This window comes from Passer domesticus, chromosome 24 (genome assembly GCF_036417665.1).
Source record: "Passer domesticus isolate bPasDom1 chromosome 24, bPasDom1.hap1, whole genome shotgun sequence".
NCBI lineage: Eukaryota > Metazoa > Chordata > Aves > Passeriformes > Passeridae > Passer > Passer domesticus.
The window spans coordinates 5,353,428-5,380,864 of NC_087497.1; the positions used below are offsets into that span (position 1 = coordinate 5,353,428).

The following is a 27,437-nucleotide window of genomic DNA, read 5'->3' on the forward strand; positions in this document are numbered from 1 at the left end:
GGAGAGTCACGGGGTGTCACCCATTGGGAGACACACAGGGAGGAGTCCCAGGGGAGCGCCGGGGCCGACTCAGAGACACGCAGGAATCACAGAGGGTGTCTTGGCCACGGGGAGATGTCATGCAGGAGTCACGAGGAGTGTCACGGAGAGACACCCACGGGGGTGTCACAGCGGAGACTCACGTGGGGAGTCACAGGGGAGGCACGGGGACAGATCCACAGAGAGCCACCCACAGGAGGACATCCACGGGGAGGGACTCGGAGGCAGAGACCCCCTGGAAGAGACCCATGGGAGGTTTCCATGGAGGAGACCTGCAAAAACCCCTCTCACCAATTTCCCACCCCACAGGCGTGCATTCCCCACCCCACGGACACAAAAGGACGGGAGACAGGTGAAAGGCGAGCCCGGTGCCGGCCATGTCCCCGCAGGGAAGTGGCCGCTGGCCCGGAGTAACCAAAGTCATCTTTATTAATTGCGGCGGTTCGTTACAATAAAAAGGGAGCCACGTGTCACGGTCACTGCACGGCGCTGGCCGGGGCGGGGGCCGGGGGCCCTTCCCAGGCACATCCCTAAATTGGGGGTGCAGGGGGAGTGGGGTGGGGGAGGGCTTGGGGTGGCTGAGTGGGTGCTGCCGTCACGGAGGTGTTTGTTAGCACCGACGGGACCCCAGCGAGGCGTCCCCCAGCTGCCTCTGATCCCACCGCCCTGCCGGAGGGCCTGGGCGAGGTTTGGCCCCAGGTTTCGGGAGCTACCTGGCACCCACTGGCCCTGCCCTGGGTGGGGGGGCTGGTGATGCTGCGTGGGGCTGCTGGCGCGGCAGAGTGAGGGACGGGCGTGGGTCCTCCCCCCTCTGCCACCAAAAGGGACGCTGAGGGGGACAGGAGGTTTGGAGGACGGGGTTAAGGACAGCGATGAGGCAGATGCAGCCTCCTGCCCCACCGCACTGCTCTGCCCTGGAGGGAGCTCTCCACCCTGTTCCTGGCTCTGTGCACAGTGATGGGGGAGCTGGGGACAGCCACATGCCAGGGTGTCCCTTGGCCCTGAGAGGCATCAGGTACGTGACAGCCCTGTCCTGGGGTGTCCCATCCCGCTGCGCTCCGGGAGCTCAGGGGGAAGGGGTGTCCCCCTGAGGGCGTCTCTAGCTCCACACTCAAGGGACAGCTGCTGGCCATGCCCACACCCCGGTGCCACCCACTGGTGCCAAGCCCAGTGTGGTCCTTGTCACTGCAGGTGGGCTCACTGGGAGAGCATCTCCCACCTGCAGCAAGGCACGGGGGGACTCTTGCCTGTCCCTGGCTAGTGCCACATTGCAGAGGTGCTCCCGGGCTCCAGGCTGGCAGGAGGGAAGGACGGACAGATGAGGGGTGGGCTGAGGGGCAGGAGGGCTGAGCGGGAAGGGGAGAAGCGCGTGGCGATGCTCCGTGCGAGGGAAGCGGGGCGGCTCGCCGTGACCGGGGGCCTCATCTGCTGCTCTGGCCCGTCTCACCAGGCAGGACACAGCGCTGGTCACGTGTAGTTTTCTGGTTTATTCCTTGGGTTATATTTATATATGTATATAGGGGAGGGAGCCCTGGGTCCCCACGGCACCTGAGCCGCAGGCGGGGGGAGCAGCGAGGGGACCCCTTTGTCCCCAGCATGTCCCAAAGCCTCGAGCCGGCAGGGCAGGGCTGGGGGGGCTGCGGCTGGGCAGGGGCTGGGGGTCCGTCCCCACCACACACCAGGGGATTGCACTGAGTACAGAGAGGCGGGGGGGCCTGCCTGCAGCCCCCTCCCCTCCAGCCCGGCGGGGCCGGGGGCTGAAGGTCACCTCTCCTTGGGTTGGGATGCAGGGGCGGGTGTGCAGAAGGGCTGGGCAGTGGGAAGGGAACAGAAAGCTGGGACACAGCCCCAGGGAGGGCAGAGGGAGGGAGAGCCCCGGACCCCAGGAGAGGCTGGCAGGGGCATGCGGGCAGCGGGGCGAGGGGATGGGGCAGAACCGGGCTTTGCGTTCGCCCGCCGTCGGATCCACGAAAGGGCTAAGATAGAAAAGAGAGAAGCTGTGAGTGGGGCCAAGAGCTGCCCCAGGGTGTCCCCGCGGCCCCCATCACAGTGAGCTACGGCCGCGCCGTCCAGTCCGGGTAGAAAAGCGGAGGCTGCGGTCACAGCCGGGTCTGCGCCTCGGGGATGTAGATCTCGATGCTGTCCGCGCTCTCGGTGGCCGAGCTCTGGCGGAAGGAGGCGGCTCGCTTGGCTGCCAGGAGCCGCTTGCGGGCCTCCTGCCGCTGCCGGTCCACCGAGTCCAGGGAGCGCTCCTTCACCGGGTGCACCTTGGAGCGCGGCGGCTTCTTTGGTATCGGGGGAGGCACCTTCTTCTCCTCCTGCACAGACAACAGGGGCTTCAGGCTGGGACCTCGCAGGAATGGGCATCCCAGCAGGCTCAAGCCGTGATGAGAGGATCCACAGACCCTCCCACAGGTTGCAAGGCGGGGCTGCGCATCCCTTTATCCGAGCCGTGCTGGGATACATCAGTGGGACAGCAGCCTTTCTCTAGCTTTGCTTTTTCCCAGCCCTGTTTTTAAGGGTTTGCTAAAAGCAGCCACCAGTGAGAGCCCAGCAGTGGTTTGGGTGCAGATGTGCTTGGGGGTGAGGAGGGAGGAAGAGGTGACAGGTACAAGTGCCAGTGGCAGAGCCCTGCCCTTACCTTGGGCTCCATGATCTTCCACCCATTGGCCTTGAGCTGCTGGAGCTCCCCAAACTTCATGCTGACATCCTCAATGGAGAGCTGCAGGAGGTCCCAGAAGCCAGCCAGGTCTTGGAAGGTGGGCACAGGGAATGCGTTGGGATCCTGTGGGGACAGAGGGACAGAGTGCCATCCTCATCCCTCAGTGGGATGTTGGCTCTGCTGGCCATGGGGCCATCCCAGCCCCCTGTGCTGGGGGCTCTCCTCCACGGTGGTCCATAGTCACTGGCTGAGAGTATGGGACACCCCCTCCCCACCACAGCTGACCCCTGCCACCCTGCCCACACTCACACTCACCATGTTCTGCTGGCAGAGGCGGTAGAACTGCTGCACCTTCTGGGACATGAGGAGCTGGGCACTGCCCACAGCACTCCGGATCTTCTCCAGGACTGGGGGGGAGAGCAGGCAGTCACAAACTGCTCACATGGTGTCTTTCCTCCCCTTCATAGCCCCCGAGGGTTTCCCAGTGTTTCTTGCCCTCACCCAACCTCTTTAGCCTTGGCAGCAAAGATGCTCCGAGGCGGGAGCAATGCAGGACAATGACTGTGGCCCCCCAGCTCTGCAGGATCCCCACCCCTCTCTTTGCTGCGACACCCCACCCGACTCACTCTCCTCGGGCAGGTCATAGTCCTCGGCCTCCCTCTCCATCTGCTGGCACCAGCCCTCCATCTTCTCCACCTCTGCCTGCAGCAGTTTGATGAACCACTCTCCGTCGCGGTGGCACGGGGAGGCGCGGCCGGAGTCAGGGAGGCTGCGGGAGCCCCGCTCGATCCAGGCGTCGCGCCGGGGCACCTCCACCGTGTCGTACTGCAGCTGGTAATCCTCGCGGTACGCCCACTGCCCCTGCGTGTGCACCGTCTTGTACACGGCGTACTGCCGGCCCGACTCGGGCTCCGAGGAGTGCCGCTGGAAGGGCCGCCCGAACTGCAGGGCTTTGTCCTCGGTGGCCACGGCCAGGCCCGTGAAGCCCTCGAGCTCCAGGTCCGCCTGCACGCCCGCTGTCACGCTGTTGGAGCGCTTGAAGCGCGCTCGCCTGCGGAGACAATGAGAACGTTGGGATCCTCGTGGCCAGCAGGGATTGTCCCGTGTCCCTGTCGGTGGCAGGGGCAGGGTGAGGGACACCCACGGGTGGGATGGGCCTGGGAATGCCGGGGTGGATCGCGGAGCATTCAGGGCCACAGGCGCAACCCTGAGCAGCTGCGATCTGCCGGTCCCTCGTCTCCTCTGCTCTCAGCCTGTTTCCATGGCTACCAGCGCTGGACCGGGGATGGAGAGGAGCACCAGGCTGCATGGGCACAATGCCGGAGCTCCCCTCCCGCAGGGCATGCAGGTTCTGGCACACCTGGCGTTCCCACGCCAGCCAAAATGTCATGGTTAGCTACAGAAATGCCCAAAGGTTCATCTGCACCTGGCGTGGGCTCAAAGCTAAGGGCTGAGGCCAGCGGAGGAGACCCAGCACAGGGAAGGAATAGAGCAGCCCCTTCCCTGGGCAGCAGCGAGGACAAAGGAAAGGGCAAATCCTGCCCAGGTGGGGGCAGCTAGCCTGGGATGGGAAGGTGCTGAGCTCTGGGGTTTCAGCCAGAGGGGAGAGGGGAAAGCTGCTGTGGGGTAGCTGTGGTGTGTGGAGCTCAGGAAGCTCCTGGTAACCCAGTGCCAGAGTGCAGGGAGTGTGGCAGGTCTCAGCCCAGCCCATCCATGTGGTACCTTTTGTCCTCCTCCACCTGCACCCCGATGGAGTGGAACTCCCTCTGGCTCCGGCTCTCCGTATCCGAGTCAGAGACGGCCTCAACCTGCCAAGGGGCAGAGAGAGAGCGCTGGAGGGCAGCCCCAAAACGCAGCGTGGTGGCTCAGCACAGCCCACACCACTCGGGCAGGAGCCCACCTGCACGCCGATGGAGGGACGCCACTTCCTCTGCCGAGCCAAGCTCCGCAGCTCCTCCCGGCCTGGGATGGCCTTGATGATGAGTGTGGAGGGCTTGGGAGCGGCACGGGGCTGCACCGGGGGCAGGTCGAGGGCCACGGCCGTCACCTTGGAGCTCTCCAGGCTCTCGGCCGAGTTGCAGCGGGCCGCGGCGTCTTTGGACCAGGCGGGGCTGCGGGCGACCTCGCTGGGCAGGTAGCTCTCGTGGGTGGACTCGGTGCTGCTCTGCGCCGTGACGGAGATGAGAGGTTTGGCTTTGGTTCCTGGAGGGATGGGAGGTGGAGCTTTTCTGTAACTGAAGGCTGTTGTGGGAGAGGCGCAGGATGAAAAGGCACGTGAAAACACAGACACTTGCTCATTTCCCGCCACGGACAGGGGCCCCGGGGAATGCTGCCCATCTCCTCCCACAGCACGGGGATCATGACCCCACAGGGCGTGCCCCTAAGCTGGGTTATATATGGGCCGGAGCTCAGCGGGGCTGTTTGACCAGTTTTTGGGATTGGAAAACACCCCAGACCCACACTGGCCACATTGCTGCAGCACCCAGCAAGGGGCAGAGATGGGGACAGAAGTGGAAAGAAGGAGGGGATGGCGAATGGGTGCTGGGGACACAGAGCAGCCCCCTGGCTGGGACTGGGTGACGAGCAGGATGCTCAGACCCTGTCCTGGGCACTATGGGGATCAAGGGCCAGGAGGAGGGCAGCAGCAGCCCTTGGCAGGTGCCCAGGTGAGCGGGCAGGGAGATGTGGGGTTCCCTCACGCGGCCAAGCCCTCGCCACCCTCCAGGACTCACAAGTGCTGGGCTTCAGGATGCTGCTGGTGATGGGCGGCCCAGGAGGGGCCGACATGGAGAAGAGTGAGAGACAGTCGTCGTCCTGGGAGCAGCCTGCCTGGATGGCCCGCAGGTAGCTGTGGCTCCGCATGCGGAAGCAGCCGGGCAGGTCCAGCGCCTCCACGGCCTGCGACTCCACCTCGCCGAAAACCGACTCGCAGACGGCCTCAAACTGGTGGTTGAGCTCGTCGTTGATCTGGGGAGAGCGGTGGGTGAGGCTGAGCCAGGGCAAGGGATGCTCAGAGCGACATCCACCACATCCCTGCCCCGGCCTGCCCTGTGGAAGCCGAGGCACAGAACGTACCTGGCCGGTGGTGAAGGAGCGCCCGTAGCTCTGTCCCCGCGGGAGCATTCGCGGTGGCGTGCAGCAGCTGGGACAGTTACAGATATATGAATCAGAATAGTGCCTACTTGCAAACCTAATGAGAGACAGTGGGAATAGAAGGGATGGCACCAGAAGCAACACATTCCAGCAGAGCATTGGGAAACGCAGCCGCAGCGATCCTCCCCCGCTGGCCACTGCTGCTGTCCCCACTCCTCACTGCCCCCAAAACTGTCACCTGCTGGGACTGGAGCACATCTCACTCATCCCCCTTTGAACATGCCTCTTGTCCCCACGGTCTGCATGTGGCTGCGGCAGTAGGTCCCCCCCAAAAGCCCAGCATAGCCATGTCCCCCCCAGTGCCCTGACACAGAGCAGGGACGGGGCTGGGTGCTGCTGCACTGGGGACTGAGCTGTGAGCGGGGACAATATGTGAGCAGGGACAGTGCTGTGAGTGGGGACATGCCACTTGTCCTCCCAGGGAGCCCTGGCCCATGTCCCCGCCGCTTCCTGCAGAGCTGGGACGGGGCTGGGAGGCAGCAGCCCTTACTTGGTCCTGGCCTGGTCAGCGCTGGAGGAGCGGCGGTAGCTGTCTCGCCGCGTGGCCGCCCTGGGCAACACTTTGGAGCTGATGTCCGAGTCGGCGCTGTCCTCGTCGCCCATGGCCTTGATGTAGCTGCCGCTGCGCATCCGCCGGCACGGGATCTCCCCGTCCTTGCCCGCCGGGTACCCGCTCCACTCGTCCTGCGGCACCTGCAGCAGGAGGCAAGCGTGGGAGGATGCGGTGGCCAGGGTCCCACAGGTGGGATGCAGAGCCAGGCCACGTGCCAGCCCAAATCCAGCCCAAATCCAGCACCTGTGCCCGGCTCCCCTGTCCTCCTCATGCACCCCAGAGCAGCAGGGAGAGACCCTGGGGGCTCTGACCCGTTTGGAAAGCCCCAAAATCCAGGAGAGCAGATCCCTGCTAACAGCCACAGCTCCCCATTCCCACAACGCGGGGCAGCGCCGCAGCTCCCACCTCACGGCCCCTCTGGCAGGAGCGTCTGGGCCAAATCCCACCCATGCCAGCACAGCACCCTCCTGACGTATCGGGCACCAGCTCCACCACGTGCTGCTGACGCCAGCACCACGGGGTCCTTACAGGGCAGTGGCAGGGGAATGGTGTCCCCTGGGGCCCCCAGCCAGGGCGATGGGGCCAGCACCCTGCCCCAATGCCCCCGCTGCCAGCGGAGACAGGCCCCGGCCACCCCCACCCTGGCCAGCACAGCATTGCTGCTCCCTGTCTCCTTCCCCCAGGAAAGGGAGAGAAGAGTTAATTAGCTTTTAATTGGAAGGGGGGTGACCTAGAAGGGAGCCTGGTGATGAGGCAGGCAGTGGCACCCAGCCAGGCACACAGGCAGGATAAAAGCAGTGAGAAGGGAGCAGGCACAGGGCTGCTGGTGGCCCTGAGCTGACAGAGCTGCTCTGACCCCAAATGCAGCACAAAGCAGGAGGCAGCAGATGGACTTCAAGGGGACATCGGGGACCAGAACAGGACCCTGGGAATGGGGCACCGGTGCTGGGGACATGAAGCAGAGCTGGCTGCTGGATGGAGGGTCCCAGCCCTGGCTCGCCCCACAGCACAGTCAGCCCCAGTCCCCTCACCCTGCCCAGCCCCTCACCTGCAGGTACTGGTATGCTCTGTCTTTGGCCTTTGCTTCCTGAAGCATCAAGGTCTTCTCGGTGCCGCCGGTGCTGGGATAGGCTTCACGGGCCTGGCTGACGGTCATGGTGTGCCAGGCGCTCCTCTTGAGCGTCTGGCCGTCCAGAGACATGGACATGCCGGCACAGGCCAGGCATTTTCCTTCCCCGCCGCCCTTTAGACTCTTCAAGGTCAAGTCTCTGAAGGCACTTTCGGGAGCGTCCACGCAGTACTGGGTGCCCTGGTCGGCGGCGTGCCGGCCGGACACCATGTAGCTGCTGTCGCTGTCCAGGTTGTCGTCGGAGCTCCACCAGCCCAACATCTTGGACCGGTGCCGGGAGTCCACCTTCCGGTCCTTGCTCTTGCTGCGCTTGCCGTGGCGGGACTGGTGGTGGTGGTGGTGATGGTGGTGGTGGTGGTGGTGGTGGTGGTAGCCGTCCCCGCGGCCGTCCATCTTGGCGCCGTTGTAGTCCCGCTTGGCCGGCGCCTCCAGGGAGTGGGACTTGGCGAAGAGCTTCTGGACGGAGTGGACGAGGTGGCGGATGCGGCTGGGGCTCTCGCTGCGGGGCTCGGCGCCGCCGGCCCGGGGGTACTGCAGCGTGTGGAAGCCGTCGTGGTGCAGCGGCAGCTGCTTCTCGAACTGGTCCAGCAGCGTGGGGGGCAGGCGGTTGATCTTGCTGGCAGGGTGGGCGGTCGCCATGCATTCGTCGCAGGAGTCGTAGGGCTGCTGCGCGTGATGCATCCTCGGGAAGGTGCTGCTGGCGCTGGCCGAGGGCGGCTCGCTCAGGGGCCCGCCCGGGCACTCGCTGCCCGCGCCGGGGCAGTAGGGATGCTCCAGGGAACACGGCTCGCTGGGGCTGAGCAGGTACGGCGGCCGGCCCTCGGGGCCGTGCGGGATGTAGTCGGCGGGATGCTCGCAGTTCTCGGGGATGCAGCGGCAGCGGTGGCCGGAGGAGGGCTGTGTCTGGCTACGCTCCCCATGGTAGCCCTTCATCATTTCAGCACCCGCCCCATAGCCTCGGCATCTTGCCGGGATGCCCCTGCGGGCTCATCTGTGGGGACAGGGAGAAGAACAGCATCAAGATCCCCTCTGCAACCCCACAACCAGCAGAACATTGGGGGCTACCTCACAGGAACCAGCTGAGAAGGCTGGGAAGATTCCAGGGCAACATTCAGCCCTGTGAAGTGCCAGCATCCTGGCTTTCCATGTGGTGACAGGAGCAAGTGCCAGGCACGTGGGGTTACCCCCAGCTCAGGTGCTCGGAGGGGGCAGTGGGAAGGAGAAGGTGCTGCCAGCAGCCATGCAGGCAGCAGGGCCTGCAGACGGCGAGGGAGGACATGCTGCCATCAGCAGATCCTTGTTTTCTTCTCCAACACCAAATATTATGAAGTGTTTCTCCATTAGAAAGCGGCTCTGGCTGAGTTTTTCAGCCGTTGCGATTCACAGCGCCGCTAATGAGCTGCCGCGGGGTGCGGGGGGGCCGCGCTCTGATGTCTCCATCCAGCCCCACACGGAGACCCACGAGCCAGGGCTCTCCTGCCCTGCGAGCCCTCTGGATGGGGAGCCAGGAGCAGAGGTGGCTGTGGTGTGAGGGCAGCCCCAGGGTGAAGCAGGAGGATGGGCAGCGCTGAGCCTGCACCAGCCAAGGCTGAGCCGCCTGCACCCATGGAGGTTTGTGTGCCTTGCAGTCCTCAAAGGCTCTGTCTTTGGTTGGACTGTAAATGAGGAAATTACTTATTCTCCAGAGTACCTCGGCTAATTAACAGGCGTCGTTAACGCTCTTGCTGTCATATTTGGGCAGGTGCTGCAGGCAGCATGTCTCCCAGACTGGCTGCAGGGAAAGGTGACCATGGGACGCTCCCTGTGGCACGTGGGGATTTGACCATGGAGACAAAATGAGGGACACTGGCAGGGCCAGGCCTGGTGGGAGGGGGTTGTGTCCCCAGGCAGCCCTGGAGGAGAGAGTGACTGGGGGTCCCAAGGGGTGTGGGGGTGGGCACCAATGTGTTTTGGGCCTGAGCAGCAGACAGGGCCTTGGGAGCACATCTGCCCTAAACCACCACCAGCTTCCTTCCCAGCTTCTTTGAGGCTGGATGGCTCATCCTGAGCTGCTCCCCATCCTCAGATCCCGCTCCTGCTCTAACAAGGCTCCCTAATTGCTGAACGGAAGAGATGCAGCTGGTACAGATGATGCCTCTCCCCTCCCGAGACAGCTGCTGCGAGGAGCAGGAGCAGCAGCGTGGGATGGAGCTGCCTCCCTGGCCGGGGATCCAGCAGCAGGATGGAAGGACAGACAGACAAACAGGCTCCCAGCCCAGCTCTGCCTCCGCGGGCTGAGCTATCATCTCCTGCTCGGGGAGGGAAGCTCTCAGCTGATCCAAATATTGCTGCCGCGGCGGCAAGAAGGAGTCAAAATATCTGCGGAGCCTGTCAGCACGAGCCCGCCGGGCTTTTGTGCTCGGCAGGTGCAGGAATTCAACAGAGCCGGAACCGCAGGCGAGGCAGCGCCGCAGCTCCCCCGCACCTGCGGAGCGCTGCCAGCGGGTGGGGACACGCCGGAGGATCCATGTCCCAGCTCACCACGGCGACACAGGAATCTACAGCCTGCCCAAGGACCAGCCAGCCTCCCTGAGGGCAACCTCGGGATGGAGGAAGGGGTGGGAGAGACCCTGTGGGGCTCAGCACAGGCAGGGTCCCCATCCCATGTGCCAGCAGGAATGGCCATGTGCAGAGGATGAGAGCCCACCCCTCTGCCCTGTCCCAGGAGGGCAGTGTGGGCAGGCTGGCGGTGGGACTGGGGCAGCTGGCCTGAGCGTGGCTCATGGGCAGGTGGCCGAGAGCTGGAGCTGTGTCCCCGCAAAGGCCAATCCAATGAGCAGCTCTTGGGATGGAGGGATTTGTGCCACCAAAGCACAGATTTAAGTCAAGGGGGAAAAACCCAGCCCAGCTGAATTTTGTGCCATTTAACACCAGGGTAATTACCACCAGTGGGAACCTACCGCCCACACAATTATGTGCTAGGATAAACTGGAAGAGCATAATTACCATTACAAATAACTCACTCCTCGCCTTTATTGCATCCAGCGCCTGGAGAAACTCCCACCAGTGGCTCCCCATCACCACCTCCCTCTGATGTCTCTCCCCATTGCGAGGGTCAGCGCAGGGAGGAGAGGGGCTGGTAGTCCCTGGTGCTCCAGGCTATCCTGAAATTCATCCTCCTGCTTAATTTCCCATGGGAGCACTTGGCAGAGGCAGTTCCACTTCCCAGCAGCTGCCCCGTGAGATCCCTGCCTTGGAGGCAGCACCGTGCCAAGGCCCAGGGCTACAGGGATTCAGGGCAAACCCACCAGGAGCCTGAGCTTCCCTGGGACCCCATAGCACCAGGATCCTCCCATCTTTCCTCCAGCTCCAGGAACACCAGCGGGGATGTGAAAGGACATCAAAACCCCACCACAATGTCTGGGTCTGGCAAACCACCCTGACACGGGGCAAGACTGGGTTTTCCACCACTTCCAGGTCTAACCCCAAGAGCTGGGGTTGATGGCCCTGCACTCAGGGGGTCCTGGCCTCCTGCCCTTCCCCAGCAGCCCCACCACGGGCAGCCCACGCTGGGGTCCCTGTGAGGGCTGTTGGTGGCACTCACCGCCCGGCGCTCAGGGGGATGCTGTCCTCATGGCCTCGCCAGCAGCAGCTCCTCCACGCTGGGAATCCCTGGGGCAGCAGGCTCTGGGGGAGGAACGGGAGGGGGATGAAGCCAGAGCGAGGGTGTTCCCCCTCCAAAACCAGCCTGAGTATTTTTTATCAGCCCAGCCTTCCATCCTCCCCTGAGGCCGCCCCACACCAGCTCAACAACGGGGACAGCTCCGCACGGCCACGGCCACGTGTTTCACCCAGTTTAGCCCCAAAACCATCCCCAGTCCCATCCTGTTATGCAATTCCCTGCCAGCGGGTGCCAGAGCCGGCCCAGCGGCCACCTCGCCATCAACTTTCATTTGCCCCGGCTCCACAAATCCTCCTCCCGCCACCCCGCCTTTCCAGCGTCACCAAAGGGACTTTTTTTTCCACCTTCCAGCCCGGGAGAGGTGCGAGCTCGGCCCGTTCTGCTCTGCAAATTAATGCGAGGTTCTGCCAGCTTGGGTCCTGCTGGGGACCTTTATGGCTTGGGATGAAAGCGGGAGAGAACAAACACGCAGCGTGAGCGCCCGGCACCGCGCGCGAGCTGGAGCCGGGGAAAAAAATAAAATAAAGTGGTTTTCCCACTTAGGGGCTGAACAAATTTGATCTACGGTCGTCGGAAGAAAATAAATATGGAATACCGCCAGGTCGTTTCCACCGTGCTTTTAATCTATTTACTCTTTCCCCGCTCATTGTAAGCGAGAAGGATTGTGGAAAGCAAACATTTTATTTTATTACTAATTGCTCTGTTATTTTATGAGGCTGAATTAGTAAAATTTACTCAGTCTGGAGGAGAAAAAAGAGGGGCTTAGTAAGAGATCACCTAATTTAGCAGAGGAAGGGGAAAGGGAAAGGGAAAAGGTGAAGAAAGGGAAAGGGAATAGGAAAGGGGAAAAAAGAGGAAATGGAAAGAGAAAAGGGGGATGGGGAAAAAGGAAAAGGTAAAGAGGAGAAGGGAAAGAGGAAAACAGTGTGAGCAGGATGCAAAGATCACAGAAAATACACTGGCTGCAATCAGGAAATCAAAACCAATTACTGTTAATAAAAGAAAGCAGAGCAGCTGCAGGCAGGCACTGCCTGCAGAGGGCTGTGAGGGGCAGGATCCAACCGGGCACCGCTGGAAAAAAGGGATGAGGCGAGATTTTTTAAAAGTCATGAAAGATGAACACAAGCTGAGGATTTGCAAATATGAGTGGAGCAGGAAGTGTTTACTGAGGCCACTGGGAAGGCCACAAAAGCCAGCACAGCTGGCAGGGACCTCACCAGGGCTGGGGGGCTCTAGCACCCCAAAATACCTGGGGGACCCTGACACCCTGACATAACTGAGGGGCTCTGGCACCCGAAGCTGGGGGCATCTCCCCTGGCTCAGCCCTGCCCTGGCACATCCCTTCTCCCCGAGCATGGGCGCTTCCCAGGCACCAACCCCAACTCCCCGGTGCCCCAGGGCTCCAGTCCAGCACAGCCACCCCTCTCCACAGCCCGGAGGCTGAGGACAGGCCGTTCAACGGGCTGGGCACGTTATTAAGCACATGATTAATTTTGGCACCAGCCCCAGCTGCCTGACAGCTCCTTCTCCAGGGCTGGGAGAGCGAGCGCGAGAGGTGCTGCCTCTGCTGATGCAGCGGTTGGTGGGATGAAAAATCCTGCAATGCAGCACTGCTTCTTAATGAGCCATTTGTCTTTGAGTCTTCTTCACTCATTACCATGCCGGGAGAGGGATGGGAGTTGCCCCACGTCCCCATCTGAGCAATTACTCCTGGAGCAGAGCGAGGAAATACGGCCACGACGACGCGCCCAGCTGCCAGGGATCCCGGCACGGCCGCCAGCGCTGGGACTTCCCGCCACAACACCACTGACTCAGGCTGCTGCCACCACGGGGGAGCAGGAACCCCCTCCCTGCACAGCACACACAGCCCAGGGCCACCCACCCTGGCCCCAGACCTGATCCTCTGGGGGCAAGAGCTGCGCTGGGTGTGCAAAGGAGCTGGAGCATCCTGGAGCTGCCAAGGCAAAGCCAGCGGGGAAAGGAGCCTGGCATTCCGTCCCTTCAAAAGCCCTTTAGGATGGGGAACACCTGGGATCTCAGGAAGCTGGCTGAGAAGGAAAGAGGTGGCACAGGGAATGGGCCATGGCAGCATCCCAAGGAAGGGCTGGCAGGGGTGAGAAGCCAGCAGCCCCATGGCACAGGCACCTCCAGCCCCTCGGCCTCGCAGCAATGCTCCTCCTGCCCGCAGGACATGGCACACGGGGCATCGACTGCCACAGGTGGGATCCCACACCCAGAGCACCAGGAGCACAGCCAACGGAGTTGGGAGACCCCCGTGGAGGGACCCCCAGGCCAGGCAGAGCTCCAGGGACCCCAGCCCCTGCCAGCTGGCACAGGGATTGTGGGCACTGAGGCGCACGGATGAGCACCCATCAGCGGTGATGCCCATGGACAGCTCCCCTGCCATGGACACACTCGACATCTGCCCGCTCTGCCTGGGGCCAGCAGCAGCCAGCACGCTCCTGCAGTGCCTCCAGGGCTTGCTGGGAAAGGGGGACATGCAGGTGACACAGAGGAGACACCACAGCCTGCTGCTCACCTGCAGTGAGGGGAAGGGACAAGCAGGGACGTGCCCTGTGCTGTGCCAGCCCTGGGGGCTGTGCCCACACTCCCATGGGCACTCCAGCCACCAGCAGTGCCCCGGGTGGGCAGTGGGCTCCAGCAGCCCCCAGGAGTTCCCTCTGCCTGTGCCAGAGGCACTGGGGGCCGTGGCAGCCCCTCAGACCCTGTGGCTGTGCCAGGGCTGCAGCTGGCAGCGGTGCTGGGTGAACCCCATTTCCCCATCAGCCCCACTTTTCCCTCCACCCCCACGGAGCCACCAGCCAGGCCACGCTGCCGAGGCTTAAGGAGCCACTTACTCCCCAGCCATGCCGTGTAATGGCTTAAGCCAGGGATCACTCCAAAGCCTCTTTGGTGAGCTCGGGGCAGCACGGCCTGAGCACTGAGCGTGGCAGCAGTGACAGCTCTGCCCATCTCCTGCCCGTTTCCTCCAAGCCCCTGGGCAGGCTGCCCCTTCCATCCCCAGCTTCACTCGCACTGAGCCCCCAGCAGGCTGGCACTGCCATCCCTGCCCGGTGCTTGTCTGAGCCAGCGCTCTCACCTGTCACCAGCCTTGTCCTCATCCTGTTTTCCCCTGCTCCAACCCCAAAAACACCAATCCCAACCGGTTCTCTTCAGGGCACCTCCCACAGGCCTGGAGTTTCCAGGAAGAGCGAGGAAGCAGAGCCCTGGTCCCTGTGCCAGCAGGGATGCTCGGGGCCATCACGTCCCATTCCCAGGTTGCATCCCCCGGGGCCAGGGCTGGGATGAGCACAGCGAGCCCGAGGCATGGCACAGCCCAGCTTGCCAGGAGAGGACCCAAACTGCCGCTTTAATGGATGGGCTTAATTTGCAAAGCTGATGAAAACCTAAATATTTAAATACATAATTCTGCACAATGCTCTTAGTGCGGGGACAGAGCACGGGGAGGGGGGGCACGGCTGGTGAGTGAGGACACAGTAGGCGTGGGGGATGCTCTGTGGGACCACCTGGGCCAAGAGCACCTCCATCACAATTTGGGGACCATGCACACCCTTGTCCCCAAAGCCAGCAGCACCTGCAGAATGGGTGCCACGGGGAGCTCTGCTGTTGGCACTGGAGACCTGTTCCAGCACCCAGAACCATCCCAGAGAGAAATGTGGGGAAAAGGGAGCGTGGTCCAAGCCAGGGAGCTGTGAAGGGCAGCAGGACAAGCCCCCATGGAGATTACACCACTGATATTCCTGCTACAACAGCTTAGAGATAAAAGAGATTTGCTGGATTTACCAGCAATACAAATTGAATATTTAATTTTAGCTGCAGGGGAGGAGCGGGGGCTCATCCCAGGGGTGCACGGAGGTGTGCAGGTGGTGGGCCTGGAGAGATGTTCCCAGCTCCTGGGGGAAAACTGGTGTCAGAGCCATCCCCACGAGCCAGAGGGGCTGGGCATTGCCATGGCAGGGGGACTGGGCACCCCCTGCCCAACCTGCCCCTAATCCCACCAGCCACTCACTGGCTGCCAATGGCATGGCACAGCCTCTGCCAGCACGAGGAGCTCCTGCAGGACCATCCTTGGATGAAGCACGTGTGTGAGCCCAGCACCAGCTCTGGGGGTGCTCAGGAGGGGCCCTGACCCCACACGCTGCCCCTGGGGTCACTGCTTGGCTGCTTCACTGTGCTCCCCTCTGCCCCGACCAGCGTGTGCCCAGCGAGGCTGTGCCTGGCTGGGGATGTCCCTGCATGAGGCCATTGCCACCCAGGGCATGGACTTTGTAGGGAATGGGGCTGGAGGCAGCAGGGAGGGGGACAGATCTGAATATCCTGTGGGATGGGGTGGAGAAACCCCCAAGGGGACCCAGCCTACCAAGCCAGAGCAGAGGCAGAGGACAGGCAGCAACAGCCCCCTGCCAGCTGTGAGAACGGGGCTGCTGGCTGTCCCCAAGGCCAGCGCAGGGTCCCCAGGGTGCCACCAAGCCAGGTGCCCATCCTGGTTCTCCACTCCGTGGCCCGTGTGCCGGGCTGGCGCGGGTGCCAGCGCGGGGCGGGCTGGGGGAGGACGGCACAAGATGAATGAGGGAGTCGGGAGGCTAATGGCATTGTCTGGAAAGTAGGTCGTGTGCTGAGCAAAAAGATATTTATATCAAAGCTCGTTCCCCCGCAGAAGCTCCCGAGCCGGGTACAGGCAGCACCACGAGCCCATGGCCGCTGCTCTGCACCCCCGTGACACCCGTGTGGCACCTCATGGCACTCCACACCCCCACGGCACCCCCTGCCCAGCTCCATGCCCAGCTCTGCCACCCTGACCCCCCTCCAGCCCCGGGGCTGCCCTGCTCAGTGCTGGAGGTGAAGTCATCCCGATGGAATGGGAGCCACGGCAGCTCTGCCTGCTCCTGACCTGGCTGCGGGCACTGAATGGCACCGAGTTATTTTTATTTTAATGCAACCTTTGCCAAGGTGTGATGCTGCCCTGGATGCTCCTCAGATGGGCACAGTCAGCCCAGGATTGGCCACGGAGGGACGTGCCCAGCCCAGCCTCAGGCCAGCTGCACCACCCTGGCCTGTCCCAGCACCCAGCTCTGCCCATGCTCCTGTCATCCTCCATCACCCCCGACACGAGGCTGGGCCAAGTCTCAGCCTTGTTGCAAAGCTCAGCCGCCTCCTTTCCTGCTGGGAGGAGACCTGAGCCCCAAGATCCCTCCCTCGCACCTCCAGCCTTTCCAGAACAGCCAAGAAATCATCCCAGAGAGCCCAGACGGAGTCAAGTGGTTTTGCCCCCTCTGGCCACGCTGCCCCAGCTGTGGGCACGACCCAGCAGCAGCCATCCAGCCCTGCTCTGTCCTGTGCCCATCCCCATCCCACACCTGGCAGCCTGAGATCCAGCACGGGAGCAGGTTCATTTCCCATAATAGCTGTGTCGGCTGAATTTACAGCCTCGCTCCAAGTTATTAATAATAATGGCCTCGCTCTTAAGTAGGGCTTTTCATCTGCCTCAGAGCCCTTTCCAGAGGACGTCTGCAGCATTATCACCATCTTATTCTCGTTTCAGTGGGCACAAGAGTGAGATGGAGAAGGGGCAGCTGATCTGTGGTGTGGAGTGCACGGTCCCGTGGGGACCCCGGCCACGAAACCCCCAGGGAGGTTGGAATTCCAAGGGCCTGTGGGGATGCAGCCACAGCCCCGAGGCTCCTGGCAGCCGTGCCGTGGTGATTTACACCAGCAGCGAGCCCGGGCCCTGCCGCACGGATAAATCCACTTCAGGCAGCAATAAACCAGCGTCACCACATCGGTAATCCGCAGCGCTGCCAGCGCCGTGAGGAATCCAGGGGCAACGCACATGTGCCCATAAATCCCGGGCTTGTCTCAGCAGTGAGGTCCCTGGGGTGGAAATCCCCGGCCGGAGGGGTGGGAGCATCCTTCTCTCATGGGAGACACCAGCAAGGGAGACCCTGGGGATGGATCCAGCACAAGGGACCGGCAGCGGCCACGTGGGAGCGGGGACATCCCCGAAACGCCCCCGCCGTGTCCCCCCGTGATGCCCACCCACCCCGGGCAGCTCCGGTGTCTCCCTGCCGTGCACGCCCTAGCGGGGCTCGATGGGCAGATTGATTCCCCTGGAAGAGAGCTTTGATCTGAAGTTATTTTTTGTTTACTAGCAACAAGGTATTGTAAATACATCTTTGCCGATAATTATAGAGTCTGGGCGCACACCTTAATCTCCATAAAATATCAGATGCTACAATTTGCCTGATTTAATGAGATTGGAGGCTGATAAGCCGCTGAGCTAAGCTGTAAACTTGGGGGGGAGGAGGGAAATGATTGCAAATGTGCTAAACCGCCTTCGTCCTCCTCCTCCTCCTGCTGCTGCCACGTGCCCAGCCCGGGAGCGTGTGCCCAGCCCCGTAGCCCCCTGCCCAGCTCCCGGGGTGAGCCCGGGCTGCGCCGCAGCAGCTTCACGCCGGGATGGGCATTTAGGGCAAACGGAGCTTTTTATACAATTTACCTCATTAAAACTCCAAGAGCTGAGCGCGGCAGCGGGCTGTGGCCGGGGGCTGTGCCTCGGCACACTCTGTTCTCCCTGGTCCCCGTGCCTTGCCAGGGGGGAGCCAGCACAGCCCCAGTGCCAGGCTGGCTCCATGTGCCAGCCGAGGTGTGAGGGTAGGGTCCCCAAGGGGCACAGGGCACGGCTGGGCTGCACAGGCAGGTCAGGATGGATGCGTGTCCATGCGTGTCCATGCGTGTCCAGGTGTGTCCAGCCATGCACAGCCCTACCTGGCACCACCGGCCATGCCAAGGGCAAGCTGGGCTGAGGGGTCAGTGCCACCCAAGGCCACCCTCCTGCTCGTGTACAGCCATGCCCTCGCCATGTCCCTCCACACACACGGGGGTTTGAGCAGCCCCAGGTGCCCGGGGTGGGGATCCCCTCCTGCAGGGATGGGGGGGCCCTGCCTGGAAAGCAGGAGGCTCCTCCTGGTAACGAGCAGCCCCGTTTCCACAGCAACCTTAAAGGCCCACAGGTGCTGCCTCACCAGCAGACCGGCTCTGGCATTTCTGGGGGACGCTCAGCCCCTGCCCCTGCCCAGCACCCCCGCCTCAAACAACAGCACCCCTGCCCCACAGCCCATCTCCCACCACCTGGGCTCCCCCACAGCCCCCTCCCTGCACTGAGACCCCCAAAGGGTGCAGACCCCCTGCAGCAAGAGAGGCAGGACCCCCCCAAAATACCCCTGTGCCCCCCTGACACCATGAAGAGCCAGTGCTGACCTACAAATGTCAGGCTGACAGGTTAATTACTTTCCCTCTTCCTCGGGCCGTTATCAGATGGAGTCAGACGTCACCTGAGACTGTTAATTGGGCTAATTATTCCAGTTTCAGATTTTAAATAATTAGTTACTGTTGACTCCAGCCTGACTTCCGCAATTTTCTATAAAAAGGTCAAATGGTTCCTGGAGCCCAAAACCCAAGAGAAGGGGTGGAGGGGCTGCAGCAGAGGCCAAGCACACGGAGAGCCCTGAGCTGGCTGGGGACACTGGGGACAGCGTGGTGCCCACCAGTGCCTCGTGCTCATACTGGAGCTGGCAGGAGAGGGACATCACCTGCCTCAAAGGCAACAGAGGGAAACCAGGGGAGGGAAGGGGGTGCGGAAGCACAGGGTGAAGGGTGGGGGGTGGGAGGCAGCCCCTTCCTGCCTCTCCCAGCATGGTGACAGCTGCCCCAGGCTGAGCCACAGGAACCCCCCCAGCAGAGCCCAGGCCCCACTGGGCACCTCATCCCTCCTGGTTTGACTGCCCAGGGCTGAAATCTCAGCCCAGGGCTTTCAGCAGCTGTGGTTTCCCTGTGGACGCTGGGCAGTGGGCACTCGGGCAGCACTTGCCCTTCAAAGGGTGTGGTGGCCAAAGCAATACCTGGTGGCCACTGCAGGGACCACCTGTCACCTGGCCAGGCATTGCAGAGAGGGACACGCTGGGCAGAGGGACAAGCAGAACTAGCTCATCCCCAGGCTCATTCCCTCAGGAACACCACGCTTTCTCCCAGCCTCATCCCCGCTATTAATAGCCTTCACTAGCCTCCTCGGGAGCCATTTGCATATTTGATTGCAACTCCGGGGCGGGGCAGGGCCCTTCAATCAGCCGCTCCCGCAGTCTCATTTGCATGGGTTGACATTTTGTTCTGGGAGCAGTGACACCGGCACTGCGGTTGGGGACACGGTTCTGGGGGGCACAGTGTCACCAAGCACAGCGCTGCCCCGGGCACTTCACATCAGCCAGGCAGGGCCGGCAGCCCCTCCCTGGCTGTCCCAAACCCGCCAGGGTGTGATGGAGCCTTGGTGGCCCGTGTCCCCACACGCCCTGCCCTGCCCTGTCCCGCTCTCCAGCCCGACTCCCAGCAGCCCGTCCCTGTCCGACCTGCCCGGCGGGACGATCAGAAGGGCCCGCGGAGGGCAGGCTGTGCCCAGCCCGGCGGGCAGGGTGTGGGCACGGGGCACACCGCTGGGGTGAGGGCTCCGCGTGGTTCCCGTCCCACCGGCCCCGTCTGGAGCTGCCGCACATCAAAGGGCAGGGGCAGGGCGGGACGTCCCCAGGGAAGAGGGGGGACCCCGAGCCTCAGGGAGCCCGTGGGGCGGGGGGCAGCGAGGGTCGGGGCCCGCCGCCGGTTCGTCCTGCGGTTCGGGCTCGGGGGATCAGCACCGCGGTCAGCGCCCGCCGCCAGGGCCACCATGGCCAGCGCCACCATGGCCAGCGCCACCACCGCCACCAGCGCGGCCACCACTGTCACTATGGCCACCACTGCCACTGCCGTGGCACCATGGCCGCCACTAGAAACTCCCACCACGATGAACTCCCACCAGGAGCATCGCTGCCACCACGGCCACCACTGCCACCACGGCCACCAGTGTCACCACAGTGCCCAGCAGCACGTGCCACTGGTGGCCGTCCTGCGGCCCCGCCGGCAGCCCCAGGCCAGGGATGTGCCAGACAGCGGCAGGAGGAGCTGGGCGGCTCCAGGGCCCCGGGCAGACACGGCCCGGAGCTGTGTCCCAGGACGCCCTCGCTTCCCCCCGGCTCTTGGCGTCACTTGGCAGGAAAAAACAAGCCAGGGTGAGGCGTGGGATCAAGCCTCAGGATGACAGGGATCGGGAGAGGGCTCTGCTGCTTCCCTCCCTCCTGCCTCAGTTTCCCCTCGAAGAAAACACAGCAGAGATACAGGTTTGTGTCACGGAGAGGCAGGGTGATGGGGGAATCCACGGAGAGGTACAGAGGGACCCAACTGCCACTGTGCCTGTGCCAAGGAGCGAACTGAAGACAGGCAGGGCTCGAGGCACAGATGTCGGCACCGGCTGTGCCGCTCCCCGGCAGCGGGGCCGTCTGGCAGGCAGAGCTGGGGCTCCCCGGCTCCATCCCCGGGCCGACACACAGACACACAGACACACAGACACACAGAGGGGACCCTGTGCCTCGCACACACGGAGGTGCAGCCCTGCCCTGCTCCCCACACCCCCAGTGAACAGCCCCCACTCAGCACATCCCCTCCCCCAGGGCTCACGGCTCCCAGCCCCCAGCCCCAGCACACCCCCCCTGCAGCACACACAGCCCCCAGCCCCAGCACACACAGCCCCCAGCCCCAGCACACCCCCCCTGTAGCACACACAGCCCCCAGCCCCAGCACACCCCCCCTGTAGCACACACAGCCCCCAGCCCCAGCACAACCCCCCTGTAACACACACAGCCCCCAGCCCCAGCACACACAGCCCCCAGCCCCAGCTCTGCAGGGAACAGGAGCAGAGACCCCGGGGCTGGGATGGGATCTCCCCATCCCGGTCGGGTGAGCTTCCCGGCTGTGCCGAGGCTCGTCTGAGAGAGGGCTGGCCGGGAGCCACGGGCTGCACACCGAGGCGAGAACGTGGCTGCCGGGGAGGAGGATTCGGCCACGAAGGGGTTAGGGCTGTGGGCTGCCCGGGGGGCTCCCGCTCTGCCCGGGCCGGGGGAGCTCGCTGGGCTGGCACAGCCTGGCACAAAGCAGGGCTCTCCCAGGACTGGGGCTCTGCAAGGCACGCAGCCCCCTGCACGCAGCCAGGCCCTCTCCCCTCCCTCCCACCCACCTCCCCACTCACCCTCCGCCGCTGCTAAGCCATGAAGTTGCCGGCCTGGGCTGGGCAGGAGCCGGAGGATGGCCGCGCCACGGCGGCTGGGCTCGCTCTGATCCCGCAAATTCCCTGCGGGCTGCCCATGCCGCGGCCAGGCCGCGCTGCGAGGCCGGAGCGTCCCCGGGGTCACGGCCACCCACGGCAGCGGCGGCGGCGGCGGCGGCGGCCACGCTCCGGGCGCCGACACCGGCACCGGCACCGGCACCTCGCAGCCGGCGAGAGGCGGTGGCGGAGCCGTCGCCCCCGCGCGCTGGGGACACACCCACGCGCGCTCCCCGGCGCGCTCGGCCACCCCCGCGCACCGACACGCACCCCCGGAGAGGGGCTGCCCACGCCGGCAGCGCCGCTCGCCCACGCGCGGACAGACGGACACACAGCCCGCAGGACGGACGGACACCCGGCACGGCCAGACGGACACACAGCCCGCAGGATGGACGGACACCCGGCACGGCCAGATGGACACACAGCCTGCAGGATGGACAGACACCCGGCACGGCCAGACGGACACACAGCCCGCAGGATGGACGGACAGACACCCGGCACGGCCAGACGGACACACAGCCCGGCATGCTGATGGATAGACAGACACCCGGCCCTGCACAGACAGACAGACACGCGGTCCCACACACTGGTGGATGGACAGGATCCTGGACACACAGATGGACACACAGACACACACACTGATGGATGGACAGAACCCTGCATACACAGATGGACACTCAGCCCCATACACTGATGGATGGACAGGATCCTGGACATACAGATGGACACACAGACACACACTGAGGGATGGACAGACACAGAGCCCTGCACACACAGATGGACACACAGACACACACTGGTGGATGGACAGACACAGAGCCCTGCACACACAGATGGACACACAGACACACACACTGATGGATGGACAGGACCCTGCACACACAGATGGACACACAGACACACACTGGTGGATGGACAGACACAGAGCCCTGCACACACAGATGGACACACAGACACACACTGATGGATGGACAGACACAGAGCCCTGCACACACAGATGGACACACAGACACACACTGGTGGATGGACAGACACAGAGCCCTGCACACACAGATGGACACACAGACACACACTGGTGGATGGACAGACACAGAGCCCTGCACACACAGATGGACACACAGACACACACTGGTGGATGGACAGACACAGAGCCCTGCACACACAGATGGACACACAGACACACACTGATGGATGGACAGACACAGAGCCCTGCACACACAGATGGACACACAGACATACACACTGATGGATGGACAGGACCCTGCACACACAGATGGACACACAGACACACACACTGATGGATGGACAGGACCCTGCACACACAGATGGACACACAGACACACACTGATGGATGGACAGGATTTTGGACACACAGATGGACACACAGACACACACTGATGGATGGACAGACACAGAGCCCCGCACGCACAGATGGACTCTCGGCAGCTCTGCATCACTGCACCTGGACGACGACACTGCCACGTGCACCCGGCTGCTCCCACTCACAGCATCCCACGTGCCCACCCCAGACACTCCTGTGCACCCGCAGGCACCTGAGTGCTGCCCTGGCCCCCCAGCTCCCACACACGCCTGCTGCAGGGAGCCATGTGGCTCCCCCACCATGGGGCTGTCCCCAGTGTGCCCCCACCCAGAGGGGGCACAGGGGAGCCTGGGGAAGGTGGGTGTCATGACACAAAACATGAAACCTGAGGCCATCCCTCAGCTCAGCTGCACAGATGGCACCGACCTGGGGTGAATCGACCACCACGGGGTCTCACCCCAGCCCCGTGTCTGGGGACACCAACTGCAGCAGGGACAGCCACTTCCAAGGCATACAGTGTTTCCCCAGCACCAACGAGTTCACCATTCCCAAAAACGTGCCCCTGCACCCACTGTGCCACCACAGCATCTACATCCCTTCAGGAAGACGAGAGGTTCCCCAGGAATGGGAAATCAGCAGGTCCTGTCAGAACGGGACTCGATACCTTCAGCTTTGGTAGTCCTCTCGCTCCAGCACAGCACCCCCACATGCCCACAGACAGGCTGTTCTCCCCCTTCCCTCTGCCCACCAAAAACTTCAGCTGATTCCCAGCCCAAACAGCTCCTGATCCTCCTGCAGGAGAGGGCCAGGCAGGCAGCAAGGCCCCGTCACCACCCGCTGCCCAGAGCTGCCAATTTAAGGCCAAGCAGACTCCTGGTGAAACACTGAGCTCTGGCAACCACGCCACAAACATCTGCTCTTCCAACAGCATCGTGATTCACAGGCTATTAATTGGGGCATGGCAGCACTGGGAACTGTTTGCATCCCCTGGCTTTGCTCAGAGCCACAACTCGCTGCTGACAAGGTCTGGGTGCTGGAGACAGAGCCAAACCTGGCACGGCACTGGCTGCAGTGGAGCCACACCAGGACGGTGCCCAGCTCCCACACCAGCTGCAGGGACAGCAGGGAGCCAGGCAGGATGAACCCCAGGAGAGCAGCAGAGGTGGTGCCCAGTGCTTGGCACAGCTACAGTGCCCGCAGGAGCTGGGGGCAGAGGGCAGGCTGCCTCTCTGACAGGGTGGTTGGCAGGAGCTGGGGGTGTTCCTCAAGTTGCTGCCTCTCTGACAGGGTGGTTGGCAGCTGCTGGGGGTGTTCCTCAAGTTGTGTGACCAAACATCAGCGTGTTCCCACAGGGTGTCCCAGCTGCCGAGCCACTCGCTCCCAGGGGTGCTGGCTTCAAGGGGAGCCACACAGCACACCCTGCTCAGGCAGCACCAAAAAAAGGCTGAGGGGAGCCTCCAACAACAGCCAAGAGGAACCTGAATTCAGAAGCTGATTAGAAACCATGTCATGGCTTCTTCCTGCTCCAGCATTTGGGGAGGAGTGAGCTGGGGGGCGACGTGGAAAATCTAATTAAGATTGAGGGCAGGTTGCAGAGGCACTGACACAGGCACTGCAGGAGCACAGCTGCTTGTGGGAGGGGGACACCGGGTGCTGCAGCACCCCTGGCCCTGGAGAAATGGGGAAGGTACAAATTAATTCTCCTTAATCTGATGGGCACTTGCTCCACTGCCACGTGCTGTGGTGGCTGGCAGAGAGCAGCCTGGCCTCCCCACAGCTCAGCTTTTGGACCTGTGGCAGCCAGGCCCTCTCTGTCCCCTGCCAGTGACAGTGTACAGCCTTGGGAATGAGCTGCTGAGCAGGACAGGGCGAGCAGAAGGGGCTCAATCCTGCCTGGTTTGGAGGAGGTGAGTGTGGAGTGCTGAGCTGTCTGCCCTGTCCATGGCTTTCCAGGCAGCCCCCCCGTGCTGCTGCTCATGGAGGGACCATGGGCCATGGAAATGGCCACAATCTGAAGGCCACTATATCAGAGCAGGGGATGCCAAAGCCCAGAGGCCAGGCTGAAGGGGCACTGCCCGGGGTCTGCAGCGCCAGGCATCGCTCTGCGCATCCCCCTCCGCAGCACCTGCCGTGCCCTGTGCCACCTGCATCACAGGGATGTCCTCCCCGCTGCCGCGCCGTGGCCGGGGTGTCCCCCAGGGCACGTCCAGCCGCAGCCCCCGGCCCCCGCCCGCCCCTCGAGTCCCCTCTGCTGGCACGGCTCTGCTATTCTTAGCTCTCCAGCGCTGCGCTCTCCCGGCTATGGCACCGGGTATTACTATTATTGCTGGCTGCCAACCTCTTGAAGCAGGCAGCCAGGATCGTGATGGGGCTTCCACACCCCTGGTGACCTGTCATTCGGTCCCTGCTGGGCTCTGGTCTTCAACAGGCTATTTCAGGAAATCCAATTTGATGGCCAGAAGGAGCACAAGCCACACATTCAGCCCCTGCGCTGGATCCAGGCTCCTCCTGTTTCTGCTCAGATCCAGATTTTAGCTTTGCCTGTGTTGGCAATAAGGGCCAAGAGTCACCTTTGGCTCCAGATCCAAATTTCTGGCTGGGTGGGATCCAGGGTTTCGGCTCAGCTTGCTGGAGAGATGCGAGCGTCTGCAAAACCTGGATCTGGAGCCCCAGCCCCCACCGTAGCAGCTCCACCTGGCCATGAGACCCCAGCACGGGGCCTGATCCTCCCTTTGAGGGTGGGCAGAGCTGGGGACACCCACAGCAGCACAGCCAGCACAGCCCACACAGGCTCTGCATCCCACAGGTCCTGGCACTGAGCTCCTGATGGGGAGGCTGAAGGAAGGGCCCCCCCAAACACCCCCAGCCTGGGCTTCCCAACACCCTCCACTCCTCCCGTGCCTTGCCCAAGCTGCCGGGAGCCAGGCACAGCAGGAGGACTGAGAGGGCTGGGGGCTGCTCCTCCATGCCCACGTGGCACAAGCCTTGGCACTGAGGAGGGAGATTTGGGCACCAAGATCAGCATCATCTCACCCGGCTTGCAGGGGGACATCACAGCTTTGTCACCCCATTCTCCAGAGCAGGGATGCCTGGAGATGGTCCTGGTGCCCTGGCTCAGTGGGGTAACAACAGCCAGGGCAGCCCCAAAGTTGGCTCACACCAACAGCTCCCCACGTCAGTGCTCCCACCACCGCCACAGCCAAAAGGGGCCCCTCCAGGCTCGGATGTTCCACGGTCACTTTGATGGCTATTTTTGCATTCCCAGCCCTGCCGGCGCTGTACTAATGCTTGAAAGGGCTGACATGCTCCTTGCAGCCATGCCCATCTCCCCGTGGCCTTCCCCCTGCTCCATCCCTGCACAGACAGAGTCCTCAAGGGCTGGGAGCCATGGATGCATTCGGGGGAACAGTGGGAGCACAGGGGTGAGAAACTGAGAAAGACCAAAAATTACATCCATTTCCTAAAGGAGAAGCTGCACTGCTGACCAGATCCTGCTCCCTTTACACCAAGGAAAGCTGCCTGCTCCCAGCCTGGATTCCCACGGGGATAACCAACACCCACCACAGGCTCTGTCCCCCGTTCCTGGCCAGGGGACAGGCAGGGATCAGCTGTGGGCAGCACAGCCCTGGACCCTGCCAGGGAGGTGACATGAGGGGCTGGATGTCACAGGATGGAGAGAGACCAGCGGTCCCAGCACCAACTTGCTCTGCAGGATGGAGGGACCAGACCGACTCCTCCAAGAAAACCCAACAGCCTGGAGGAGGGAAGGCAGCAGCAAGAGGGAGCACCCAGACAGGGGCCCCCGAAGCTCTGCTTGCCTGCCAGGCTGGACCATGGCTCCTGGATGCACGGTGATGAGCACAGCTCAGCTGGTTCCCCGTGCCCGCTCCAGGAACCCGGCCAGGCAGGGTCCTCGCCACCCCCCCAACAGGATGAGGAGGGGGAGCCCACAGGGTGGGGAGGGGTCCTGGGCCTGCCCCGAGCCCTCCGCAGCGGGAGAACGCAGGATGGCTGGCGTCGCCATCCAGGGGAGGCTGGAGGGGCTGCGGGCTGTGCCTCCCTCCCCGGTGCCTCGGGCAGCAGGGGATGGGGATGCCCGCTGGCACCCCCTCTCCCGCACCCACCGGGGAATCCTGGCGGAGCTGAGCTCCATGGCACCGCTGAGATGCCCCCGGCCATCCCCCGGCTCCTTCCTCCTCCACCCGGTTCACCCCCGGACACCGGCTCGGCGGTGCTCGGTGGGTCCGCAGGCGACACGTCCCGTTCCCGCGGGGCCGGTGCCTCGCTGCTCAGAGCCCCCCTCCTCACTGAGCACCGCGGACCCCCGGGACCCCTTCCCCGCACCCCCCGCCGGGCACCGCGGAGCTCGGGGACCGAGCCCCGCTCCGCGCTGCGCCCCGCGGTCCCCGCGGCCCCGGGGCCGCCCCCGCCGCTCTTACCCCGCTCCCGCCTCCTACATCCTCCGGCGGCTCCCGGGCGGTTCCCCGACGGCCCGGCGCGGCCGCCCCCGGCCCGGCTGCTCCCGGCCCGGCTCGGTTGGGCTCGGCTGGTCCCGGCTCGGCCCGGGCCGGCGCCCCGCGCGTGGGAGCGCGGCGGGCGGCAGCATGCGAGTGGCGGCGGCCCCGCAGTGCAGCGCGGGCGGGCGCGGAGCGGCGGGAGCGGAGCGGGGCCGCCGCGGCGCCGCCAAGACACGGCGGTGGATTTTCCCCGGGAGCCAG

General features: G+C 63.5%; 1 protein-coding gene across 3 annotated transcripts; it reads right to left on the bottom strand.

Annotated features, from left to right (window-relative positions):
- Nucleotides 1-392: 392 nt before the first annotated feature.
- DLGAP3 (DLG associated protein 3) lies at nucleotides 393-27,437 on the bottom strand. Of its 3 annotated transcripts, none has more exons than XM_064398178.1 (12): nucleotides 27,159-27,437; nucleotides 11,120-11,202; nucleotides 7,456-8,527; nucleotides 6,345-6,547; nucleotides 5,777-5,843; nucleotides 5,434-5,668; nucleotides 4,602-4,942; nucleotides 4,424-4,509; nucleotides 3,328-3,752; nucleotides 3,017-3,108; nucleotides 2,681-2,824; nucleotides 393-2,357 (listed from the first exon to the last, which is right to left on the bottom strand). In XM_064398178.1, exons 3-12 carry the CDS (start codon nucleotides 8,470-8,472, stop codon nucleotides 2,139-2,141), a joined length of 2,829 nt encoding a protein of 942 aa, XP_064254248.1. In that variant the 5' UTR covers nucleotides 8,473-8,527; nucleotides 11,120-11,202; nucleotides 27,159-27,437; the 3' UTR covers nucleotides 393-2,138. The 3 variants fall into 3 exon arrangements, with proteins under 3 accessions (XP_064254248.1, XP_064254246.1, XP_064254247.1); XM_064398176.1 differs by having other exon boundaries at nucleotides 5,777-5,891; XM_064398177.1 differs by lacking the exon at nucleotides 27,159-27,437 and adding an exon at nucleotides 21,324-22,637 and having other exon boundaries at nucleotides 5,777-5,891.